The sequence below is a fragment of the Mustela putorius genome, unplaced genomic scaffold (genome assembly GCF_011764305.1).
Source record: "Mustela putorius furo isolate JIRA1106 unplaced genomic scaffold, ASM1176430v1.1 tig00000788_pilon_pilon_pilon, whole genome shotgun sequence".
NCBI classification, from domain to species: Eukaryota; Metazoa; Chordata; class Mammalia; order Carnivora; family Mustelidae; genus Mustela; species Mustela putorius.
Window position 1 is genome coordinate 8,508,437 of NW_025421481.1, and position 12,877 is coordinate 8,521,313.

Below are 12,877 nucleotides of genomic sequence, written 5' to 3' on the forward strand. Positions count from 1 at the left end.
CACAACAGATAGCACCTAAGAGATAGGAAAAAAGGAAGGAATTTTTGAAAATTAAAAATAAGGAAAAAAGTTAAAATGATTGGAAAGTAATAAATCAGTGAAGATTAGACGATCTAATAAAGAAAAAAAATACAGAAAATAACAAATACTAAGAGCAGTAATTCAAGAAAACTTCCCTGAAAGAAAAGATCTGAAACTACATAGTAAATGAGTACACCATGTCCCTATGAATAGAAGACAGATCAACCAAAATCAAGTAACAAAATTACTGGACTTTAAACAAATATCTATCTATCTATTGGTCTCCTTTGGACATCTAAGAAAAAAGAAACAAGTGACCTCTAAGGAAAAAAGTACTTAAATTATTAATAACGTTTGAGACCAAAAATGATAGTTCAAGGAGAAAAAAATGTGAGCCTGCTACTGAATTACACCAAAAGAGAATTTATGTCAGAGAAAAAGTCAAAAAGCAGAAAACGCATACTCTGGAAACAATATTAATATAGGTGCTCATTGCGCATTGCTCATGCTCATGCTCATTATGATTATAAAACTTTGGAAAGTACCTAAAATACAGGAATGTTTAAACTGTGGCATTTGGACAATGGGATACTATGGAGCCATTAAAAAATTATGTTCATGAGGATGCCTGGGTGGCTCAGAAGATTGTGCATCTATGCGTCTAGTCACCAACAGGTAAAATACACATATCAAAATGATTTGTAGGGAAAACAAAACACTCCAAAGATTTCAGTTACAAAGCTTGTAAAAGGGAAAGATAAGTATGCAGAATCATGAAAACCTGACTTTCTTCACTAAAAAATCTGAAACTGCATAGTTACACAGTGACCAAATGCTATTTCCTAGTCCCGGCACTCTGTGTAAAAAGTACAGGGGGAAATGAAATAATATAATACACATAACACATACAAACATTTGTTCATGGGAAGGGGTAAAAATTAAAATACTCCAGTTCAATTTCCTCACTTTCTTTAATGCTTTCCTTTTTCTAAGTCAAATACATAAAACATGATTACTGAGGTCAAGTTACAACATGCAAATTAGCAGGCGTTTGGAAGGAATACATTTAAACCTAAAGATACTCAAACCAGTTTGGAAAAGTAAATCATAAAAGTTATTTTAATGATTTAATATGATTATTCATTAAATGCTCACTGACGTTCGCTGATCCCCTACCAAATGTTAGGAACAATGCTAAACACACTCAGCATCTCATTTAGCCCTCAAAACAAAGAAAATATAAAATTCTACTGAAAGTATATTCTCATTCTCACTCAACAGATAAAGAAAAGGAGGCCTGAGAGTTAAATAACTTGTCCAGGTTCACACAGCTAGCTCTCCAAATAAATGTGTACCTGCAATACAGAACTATACTGAAGATTCTATGGAGATGCTGACTTGTGGTAGCAGGAGGCAGAAGACACACGAAAATCTCAGGTGACCTAACATAAGAGATAAGCCTACAGCATTACTGTTTTCCTCAACTAGAAGATAATGTAAATTCAGTTTTGCTATGCAAATAATCAATGAAAATCCTTTGAAAACCAACAATACAGTGACCTATGTATCACCTAGAATTTTAAAATATCTTTAAAGTGACAAAAGACTACCGCAAAGTTTCCAGAAGCTTTGGATTCTCAAATCTTTATACATTCAGCTGCTTCTGAGCTAGAAAGAGATCCCAAAGAAAACAGAGCTACCACTCTTAAAGAACAGAACTTCAAAACAGTCAGTTAAAAGTCCTGCAATCTAAAAGTCCTTACTTGTAAAATGAAAAATGAGAAAATAAAAAAATGAAAAAAAGTTTGTAACATACATCTCACAAGTGAGTAGCAAACATTAAATGAGAAAATGTAATATAAATCATTAATCACAGTGCTTGAAATACAGGAAATGGTAGTAAGGATTCTACAGAGGTGATAACCTCTGCCCACAATGCTCTCCAACCCTCTCACTACCTACAGTCACCCCAGTGGCAACAGGATGCTCTTTGCAATGAATAATGCTGACATAAATATACACCTGTATGGAAAGGTGAATCCTACCTCTTCCACCATACACAAAAATTATTTTAAATGGATGATAATAGACATAAGTGGGAAAGGTAAAACAATAAAGCTTCATCTAAAAGTAAAACAAACAAACAAAAAAAAAAAGAGAGAGAGAGGGAACAATAAAGCTTTATCTAAAAGAAAACAAAGGACACCATTTTTAAGACCTTGGGGCAAGCAACATTCTTTTAAGAGAACACAAAAAGCAGCATCTGTAAGTGAAAGTGATATACTAGACTAGATTTCATTAAATTTAAGAACTTCTGTTCATTTTTTAAAGAGGCATTAGAGTTAAAAGGCCAGCTCTAGACTAAAAGAAGATATATGTAGCATGCATATCCAAAAGATTACTCCATCTGGAATATAAAACTATAAATCTATCAGAAAAAAACCACATGTAACAAAACACAAGGAAGAACAAACTTGAACAGTCACTTCACAAAAGAAAGCAAATGAAAATACACCCAACACATCCAACATGCAGAAATGCGCATTAAAACCACAATGAGATACCAACACAACCATCAAAATTGTTATAACTAATAAGATAAACAATAGTTGGTATTAGAAAAAATGTGGAGCAACCAAATCTCACCAACATTGCTGGCAGAAGTGTAAAATGTCACAAGCACTTTAGAAAGCTCCCAAAATTGAACCAGGAAGAAATTGACAACCTGAATAGACCGATATCTAGTAACAAGATTGAAGCAGTGATCAAAAACCTCCCAAAAAACAAGAGCCCAGGACCTGATGGATTCCCTGGGGAATTCTACCACACTTTCAAAGAAGAAATAACACCTATTCTCCTGAAGCTGTTTCAAAAAATTGAAGCAGAAGGAAAACTTCCAGACTCTTTCTATGAAGCCAACATTACCCTGATCCCCAAACCAGGCAAAGAGCCTACCAAAAAGGAGAATTTCAGATCAATATCACTGATGAATATGGATGCTAAGTTTCTCAACAAGATCCTGGCAAACAGGATCCAACAGCACATTAAAAAGATTATCCACCATGACCAGGTGGGATTCATCCCTGGGCTACAAGGATGGTTCAACATTCCCAAATCAATCAATGCGATAGAACAAATTAATATGAGAAGAGAGAAGAACCACATGGTCCTCTCAATTGATGCAGAAAAAGCATTTGACAAAATCCAGCATCCGTTCCTGATTAAAACGCTTCAAAGTATAGGGATAGAGGGAACATTCCTGAACTTCATCAAATCTATCTAAGAAAGACCTACAGCAAATATCATCCTCAATGGGAAAAAGCTTGCAAGCTTCCAGTTGAGATCAGGAACAAGACAAGGATGCCCACTTTCACCACTCTTGTTCAACATAGTATTAGAAGTCCTAGCAACAGCAATCAGACAACAAAGAGAAATAAAAGGTATCCAAATTGGCAATGAAGAAGTCAAACTCTCTCTCTTCGCAGATGACATGATTCTTTATATGGAAAACCCAAAGACTCCACCCCAAACTACTTGAATTCATACAGCAATTCAGCAATGTGGCAGGATACAAAGTCAATGTGCAGAAATCGGTTGCTTTCTTATACACTGACAATAAAAATACAGAAAGGGAAATGAGAGAATCGATTCCATTCACTATAGCACCAAGAACCATAAACATACCTAGGAATAAACCTAACCGAAGAGGTAAAGGATCTGTACTTGACGAACTACAGAACACTCATGAAGGAAATTGAAGAAGACACAAAAAGATGGAAGACCATTTCATGCTCTTGGATCAGAAGAATAAACATTGTTAAAATGTCTATACTGCCTAGAGCAATCTATACTTTTAATGCCATTCCAATCAAATTACACCAGTATTCTTCAAAGAGCTGGAGCAAATAATCCAGAAATTTGTATGGAATCAGAAGAGACCCCGAATTGCTAAGGAAATGTTGAAAAACAAAAATAAAACTGGGGGCATCACGTTACCTGATTTCAAGCTTTATTACAAAGCTGTGGTCACCAAGATAGCATGGTACTGGCATAAAAACAGACACATAGACCAGTGGAACAGAGTAGAGAGTCCAGATATGGACCCTCAACTCTATGGTCAATTAATCTTCAACAAAACAGGAAAATATATACAGTGGAAAAAAGACAGTCTCTTCAATAAATGGTGCTGGGAAAACTGGACAGCTATATGGAGAAGAATGAAACTCGACCATTCTCTTACACCATACACATAGATAAACTCAAAATGGATAAAAGACCTCAACGTGAGACAGGAATCCATCAGAATCCTAGAGGAGAACATAGGCAGTAATCTCTTCGATATCAGCCACAGCAACTTCTTTCAAGATATGTCTCCAAAGGCAAAGGAAACAAAAGCAAAAATTAACTTTTGGGACTTCATCAAAATCAAAAGCTTCTGCACAGCAAAGGAAACAGTCAACAAAACAAAGAGGCAACCCACAGAATGGGAGAAGATATTTGCAAATGACAGTACAGACAAAAGGTTGATATCCAGGATCTATAATGAACTCCTCAAACTCAACACACACAAAACAGGCAATCATATCAAAAAATGGGCAGAAGATATGAACAGACACTTCTCCAATCAAGACATACAAATGGCTATCAGACACATGAAAAAATGTTCATCATCACTAGCCCTCAGGGAGATTCAAATTAAAACCACATTGAGATATCAACGTACACCAGTTAGAATGGCCAAAATTAACAAGACAGGAAACAACATGTGTTGGAGGGGATGTGGAGAAAGGAGAACCCTCTTACACTCTTGGTGGGAATGCAGGTTGGTGCAGCCTCTTTGGAGAACAGTGTGGAGATTCCTCAAGAAATTAAAAATAGAATTTCCCTATGACCCTGCAATTGCACTCCTGGGTATTTACCCCAAAGATACAGATGTCGTGAAAAGAAGGGCCATCTTCACCCCAATGTTTATAGCAGCAATGGCCACGGTCGCCAAACTATGGAAAGAACCAAGATGCCCTTCAACGGATGAATGGATAAGGAAGATGTGGTCCATATACACTATGGAGTATTATGCCTCCATCAGAAAGGATGAATACCCAACTTTTGTAGCAGCATGGATGGGACTGGAAGAGATTATGCTGAGTGAAATAAGTCAAGCAGAGAGAGTCAATTATATGCTTTCACTTATTTGTGGAGCATAACAAATAGCATGGAGGACATGGGGAGTTAGAGAGGAGAAAGGAGTTGGGGGAAATTGGAAGGGGAGGTAAATCATGAGAGACTATGGACTCTGAAAAACAATCTGAGAGGTTTGAAGTGGCGGGAGGGTGGGAGGTTGGGGTACCAGGTGGTGGGTATTATAGATTGCATGGAGCACTGGGCGTGGTGAAAAAATAATGAATACTGTTATGATGAAAATAAATAAATTTAATTTAAAAAAAAAAAAGCTTTTTGGCACTTTCCAGTAAAGTAAAGTACAAAGCCTATGCTAAGACCCACACCAGGTCTTAGGCGCTGCCTAAGCAAGTTCATTCCTGAGTATTTGCTCAAGACAAATGAAACCGAGTCTCCACAAAAAGACACACACAAATAATATTCACAGGAGCTGTATTCTAACAGCTAAAACTAGAAACAATGCAAATGTCCATCAGCAAACTGTGACATATTCATATTATGGAAAACAACACAGTAGTAAAACAGTATGAGGTACTATTCCATGCAACAAGGCAAATAGTGAAGACTAGGAGAAACCAGACACATTCAATTCCTTTAAGAAATATGAGGTAGTGTCTGGGAAGGGTTAAGATGGAGTCCCCAGGTGTGCCAGAAATTTACTATATCTTGTTCTATACCTTCTATACCTAAACCAGAAATGTTCTATACCTTCTGGTAGTTACACAGGTGTATGCATATATAAAAATTCATCAAGCTATATACTTAAGATGTAGGCACCTTATTATTTAAATCATATCTTAATTTTAGAAATTTAAATACCCTGCACATAATAAAGCCAAGAGCAAAAACTAAACTTAATGTTTTCAGAACTATTCCTTCAAATCTGTTTTTTTTTTTTAAAAGATTTGTTTATTTATTTGATAGACAGAGATCACAAATAGGCAGAGAGGCATGTAGAGAGAGGGGGGGAAGCAGGCTCCCCGCTAAGCATAGAGCCCAATGCAGGGCTCGATCCCAGGACTCTGGGATCATGACTGAGCTGAAGGCAGAGGCTTTAACCCTCTGAGCCACCCAGGCACCCTGCTTCATGTCTGGTTTTAATCAAAAAACAAAACAAAAAAACAAATAAACAAGAAAAACTCTCTAGCAAGATACAATAAAAACTGAAATATAAGAGTATACATGGTAGGTATCTGACCTAACTTTTATGTTACTAAAAAGTCAGCTCAGAACTTTTAATCTAAATGTGTCATGCTTTTAATATATCAAAAATCTTAAAAAAAAAATTGGAAAGGAAGAAAGAAAATTAATTTCCTTAAAATGCAAGACATGTGAACACTAGATTAGATTTTTTTCACTATAGTTCCAATGCTTAGGCTTTATGTCTCAATATCAAATAACCAAAAAAGGAATGACAAAAACAAAATATTACTTCCTGCTTTTATGACAATATGTTCTCTGTGGCAAATCACTTATCCACATGCATAAAATGCAGAAAGTGGAATTACCTGTAAAGACTTTCTTTCAGTTCAGGTTTCTAGGATTCTGACATTCAAATAATCAAAAACTCTGATTAACTTCTCAAATGCCTTCCAAAATATAAGCTGAATCTTTGGTCTGGCATTCAAAGTTCCACATTAACACTAGGCTCATACTTATCTTTCCAATCCTTTTTCACATTGGCTCTACATAGAAACCTATGTGCCTTCCTTAGTTCTTTAGATTTCCTACATACAAAATATCCATCTCCCAAAGTTCTGTATTAGCCTATTAAGATCTCTGTTATCTCTGAATCCACTCAAATATTTATTAAGTATCTTTTGCATATAAAGTACAAAGCTGGATAATGGTTGAGGACCAAGAAACAAGACATGGTTCCACCTATAAAGTGGGAATGTAAAGAGCTAAACCTAATATTAATTAGGATCAAGTAATTAGCAAAGTCGCCAATTTATACTATAGTAAAACAAACTAGAAATTTTTTTAAGTATTAGACCCAGATGAAATCCTCCCTCCTTCACTCTTCCCTATTGTACTCCCAAGTAGTTCTAACTGCTCTGAATCACTGTAACATTGTTTCATATCAGTCATCTATAATACCATTTTTATGTTTATCTAATACATAAGAAACTTGAAAAGACTTTTTTCTGTTTTTAATATCCATTAAAATTTCCTCAAACACTAAATATATACTATTCAAATCATGATCTCAAAAACTGCTTTTCAAAAGTGAAGAGCTCCTGTATTTTATCCAATAATAGTTAAGGCCAAAACGATTATAATAAAAAGTAAGAATTAAAAGACATTGCACCTCATTGGAAATCTCCATGGAGAATATCACAGAAAGCTAGCCAAGACTTAGATTTCTTAGATTTCAATTAACTGAATTCTTTTACAAATTTTACAGATGAATATTACATAAGGAACGAAAATTACTTGACTAATTTTCCTTCATAAAGCTTCCCTCACTACTCCTGTATTAACCCGAAAGTCCATAAATAAGCTTTGGGACTTTCGCTATCACATATTTACACAAAAATCAAAGCTCAATTAACCATGTGCCTAAATACACTCAACCATACATCCACCAAAAAGCATTTATGAACAGAAGTATCTGTCTTATAGCTGACATAATCTGAGCTACGATAACTGTGATGTTATAAAGATTAATATCTATATTTCAGATTTAACCTACCCAAAAGCTATTTATATTTTGTCATATACAGTTATATTCTAGGAGCATATTCAATGGCATAACTGAACTCATGTAGGCAACATGATCTAGTATGAATTACCTTGTTATTTGAATATTTTTAAACAATACCATTAAAAAACAGCTAGCTCTAAGTTTTTTAAGCAAGCTAAATGCAAATTTAAAATACTTAATTTTGAAAACTTAAAATCACTATCTTATGTAAGATAATTCAAAATCTACCTCATCAACTCTGATTTGAATAAATATAAACTGTACCTGGTTACTGCCATGGCCAAAAGGAGTACCAGATAAATTAGTGGTTACACTGTGCAAAATAATTTCACCACTGAGAGATCCAGAAGCAATGTAGCAATCATTCCAATTATATGTGACACAAGTTACTTCATCTTTATGATCCTAAAAGAAAGAAATGAAAGTAAGTACACTGCCATATAACTTCGCACTGCACATTTTCATGTTTTTCTAAGTTACACTTTTTGTAAATATCATGTATTTGTAAATTTAATATCTACTTTAACATCTTCCTCAAATAACCTAAAAAAAATTACTTAAATGAGTAGGAAACTATTTGATCAACACCAAGTCTTCTCGGTGAACAGAGATTTAGTTTTCGTAACTGTAATAATGAGCAGGCACTTAGAAACAAAAGACAAAAGGGAAAGGTAATTTTCTAGACCGCATTATGTCTACCTTCAACTGACAAGTAACATTTATTCCAAGTTGACTATTATGAGAATCCCTGGCCTTGAGAGAATCACGGTTCAGTGAAAAGATAGGACATTTAAATTAACCTGAAAATGGCAGAAGGAATGCTAGATGAGTAGTAGAGGCAAAGTGTCCTAGGAACGAGAAAGAGGCATGACTGTGACCTGAACTCACAGAAGCAGCTGTGGGGAAGACATAAAGCTCTAGTTCAACAGTAAAGAAAAAATAAATGATAAGCAGGGGAGGGGGAAAGAAACCAGACACACGAAATGGAAGAGAGCAAAAACAAAAGCTCCAAAGCCAGAATAAGCAAGGCATAGCTAAGACACAACAGCAGTTATTTTCATTTGCTGGGAACATTATGAATTCTTATTCAACTTTAGAAGAATCCTGGGAGGCAAGCTCACTTTTCTCATTTCATGGACAAGTTCACTACATGAACTACAAGTTCACTACAAGGTTAAGAAATCTGTGCAAGCTCACATAACTACTAAGTGGCAGATCCAAGATTCAAATCCAGGTCAAAGCCCAAAGCCTATTTTCCTCTCTATACAAGGCTGTCTCCAAATCCAAAGAGGAATCCACTTTGAGGAAACAAAACTGGTTTTAAACAAATGGGATTCACAAGCACTGTATTTTCCAACATCAAATTAGAGATATCTAGCAGAAGCATAGAAAAGTGATCAGGGTTAGAAGTGTAGTTTTTAACAGTTTGTTGTTGTATCTTAATAATATAAATAAACTAACTTTTGTATCTAATAATTAGATTAATTAATATCAAGAAAAGTAGCTATAATATTCTACTTAAAATCCAATGTTTTCAAATGGTCCTTTGAGCATGTCTACAGGCATCTTTAAACTTTATTATACTCTCTTAAAAAAAAAAAATTGCTATCCTGAGGAAAAATTGTCTGATGAGAAGGAAAAAAGCAGATTATTTAGTACAAAGGTCCCATTTGGAAAATTATGAACATGAGTTCCAATACAATTTCTATGACTTTATAATGAAGCGGGTATCTTCCTTATTTTAACTGTGGAAAACAAGTCATTCAGCAAATATTGAGTAAGCACCTACCAAGTGCCAGAAATTGTGTTTCCAGGGAGAGCACCACAGAGAAGAGACCCAAAGGTGAAGATTAGATTTCCCACTATCGCAATTACTCAGTCAATACTTGGTAACTGAATGAATAAAGAAATGAAGTACTCTAAGAGTTGCAAACAATGAGAAGAGACACAACTATCTGAAGTAACTGGGAAAACTGAGGATAGAAAAATAAGTGGGATTATGCCACGCCATAGAGTTAGGGTAAGTGATGCTCCTAAAATAAATGAGAGTATGTGACAGAAGTGGCCACAGCCTTCAAATCTCTTCTCAATTCTGTAAAATAATCTCTTTCATAGTAGGTATATCCCTCTGAATAGCTTTAATTCAATTTTATAATTAAAAAAATTAAACAATGGATAATATCTGAGTTTGTAACTCATCTTTGTCATTACTAGCTGTTTGATTCTGAACAAGCTCTTTAATATTTTTGAGCCGGTGTTTTCCACGGGTTCACAGAAATAGTACTACCTGCTTTGCAGAATTCTTGTGACACAAAGAATAAACGTACGTTAGGCACAGTGGCTGGCATATCAAATAACTCAATAAGAGTTAATGATTCTTATTATTGGCAACACTTCAATTTTCCATAAGGCTTTCCAAAGTTTAGCTCATATCTAAAATAATGAACTTCCAAAGGTAATATTTTATGCAATAATTACAGGATTATATTTCTGTTTAAAACAAAATCATTCTTCTACATATAATTTCCTCAGTAAGAATTAACCCAATGACATCTGACATTAACAAAATGATAATGTGTCTAGCATTTGCTTTAAAATAATCTGACAGTGAGCCTATATAGTAATCTTATTATAGAGTAGATAAGAGCACATATAAAATATTGGCCATGAGTTGATGATCAAAGTCAGATGAATGTGTATACTAATATGGCTAGAATTTTTCATATTAAAAGTTTTTTAAAGGCATATGAAAATGAAAATTAAGTTTAAAGGTGAATTTCCAAATATTTGAAGTACATTATAGTGAAAAGGAGAATTCCAAAAAAATCATCATAACCCAGAAGCTTTCATGTGATGAATATTTTTATTTTCTAAAACTACAGAGAGCTAATTATTTAAAGAAACACTAATTGTAAATAATAATTTTATAAAATAGTTCATTACCAAGATGAAAACACACACACACAAAATAACACAAATAGCCACAACCATATACATTAGAGAACTAAGAAGTCAAACCCCCAACTTTGATTAGTAAGTTGATTACAGCCATCCCAAAACCACCCTCATTTTTTCAAAGAGACTTAAAAAAAGATTTCTGATGACAACTCATACTTTAGAAAAAATTAAGGAAGTGGTTCACTGAAAAAAGAGCAGAACTAAGTGAAAAGAACAGAGGAAAAGTTTTAAACACCAACAGTATGCATTAGTGACATACCAAAAAAATTTTTTGACTTAAATATCATCTTTATTTTCCCTAACAAATCTCACTTCAATTCTGAAGCATCTTATTTTATCATAAAAGCTCAAAATCAAAAAAGTTTGGCAAATACTCTAAACATCATAAGATACTCATTACTACAAGGATTTTTTTTTTTTTAAAGTAAGTTGCTTACCTTAAGAGATCGATGAACTCTTTTTGATTTTAAATCCCAAATGTTAACAGTGTGATTCAGGCCTCCACTTACCAAATACATAGATGTGGAATTTAAACTGACACATGTTTGCTTTTGCTATTAAAGAAAGAAAAAAAGTTACCTTACTTTAACAGAGCCCAGAGCTGACTTTCAAGTCCCATCCAACACTTAGCGAGCACTCTGTAAACATTTGTGGAATTAAATGCTACAAACACTCTAAGACTCAGATTCACCTCCCATCATCTTCCACATGCATCCAACAGCTTGAAAGGAGTTCAAAAAGCTTCAAAAGGAACTCAACAAGAGCGGTGTTCTCCTCCATAGAACAGAGCTGACAGAGGAAGCTTAGGGAACACCAGCAAGTCTTGGCCTCCCATCATGGCTTACTTGCCCTTATATTGCCCCTTAGTAAAACCTACTCTTGCATTTTCACAGAGTATCTTGATTCTTGAATCTAGAATCAGCCCACAGCTCAGGAAACACTAAACATAAGAGACCTTATTTTTTTTTATTTTTATTTTTTAAAGATTTTATTTATTTGACAGAGGCAGAGATCACAAGTAGGCAGGGAGAGGGAAGCAGGCTCGCTGAGAAGCAGAGAGCCCGATATGGGGCTCGATCCCAGGACCCTGAGACCATGACCTGAGATGAAGGTAGAGGCTTGGGAAAGTTCGTAAAGAGGACAAGATACTTGCCCAAAAATCTCACAACAGAGTCCCCCTACAAAGGAGCCCAAGACTCAAACATGAGATCCTCAGAACCTACCTCTACACTCTTCCTCACGTCTGAAAAGGGACCATCCACTCAGTTTCTCAAGGTAACAGTCCAGAATTACCTTTGATACTACTTCTCCTTACCTGCCATCTACTGTAAGTCTTTGAATTCCCACACTAACATAACATACTGCTGCTACCAACACCCTAATCCGAACCCCACAGAACCACAAGAACAGCAGCCTCCTAACTGGTTGTCCCACTTCTGACCTGACTCCCCTACATTCTAGGTTTCACAAGCAGGATGACCTTTAAAAAATGCAAATCAGATCATGACTCTCCCATTTAAACAATGCCAATCAGCCCTAGAATAAATTCCAAACTCATTAACCTGGCTTTCAAACCCTACTTCATCTCTCACCATCCTCCTCCTCACCCACTAATTCTCCTGCCACTCTGGCCTTCTTCCATTCCTTAAACATTATCAGCCCTGTATTTGCCTCAACACTTCTCTACCTCCGTGGAAACCTAAATTCCTTCAACACTGGCTAAATGATTTCTGGTCGACAAAACAGCAACTTCAAAGCCACTCTTTCTAGGCCCTCCCTTGGTCACCTAATGTAACTTGCTAACTTTGTATCTTATTTTAGTTCTCTATGTAGCAACTTGATCACTATCTGGGTATTCTGTTTAGTAGTTCACTGTCTTGTCTTCCACCAGAATGTCAGTTTCATTAGTGCAAAGGCCATAACCATGCTCGATAAATAAAGTCCATACATCTGAAAAACACCCTGTGCTCAAAAGGGCGCTTTTTTTTAAAATTTAATTCCAGTATAATTAAC

At 35.2% G+C, this 12,877-nt stretch overlaps 1 protein-coding gene across 4 annotated transcripts in view; it reads right to left on the reverse strand.

Annotated features, from left to right (window-relative positions):
- The window catches only part of NEDD1 (NEDD1 gamma-tubulin ring complex targeting factor), a 48,294-nt gene that overhangs the window by 27,344 nt on the left and 8,073 nt on the right, over positions 1-12,877 (reverse strand). For all 4 annotated transcript variants that reach the window (XM_013054181.2, XM_004748486.3, XM_004748489.3 and 1 more), the window contains 2 exons: positions 11,302-11,418; positions 8,171-8,311 (listed from right to left, as the gene is read on the reverse strand). In XM_013054181.2, the coding sequence (XP_012909635.1) occupies positions 8,171-8,311; positions 11,302-11,418 (258 nt within the window). The remainder of the gene's footprint in view (positions 1-8,170; positions 8,312-11,301; positions 11,419-12,877) is intronic.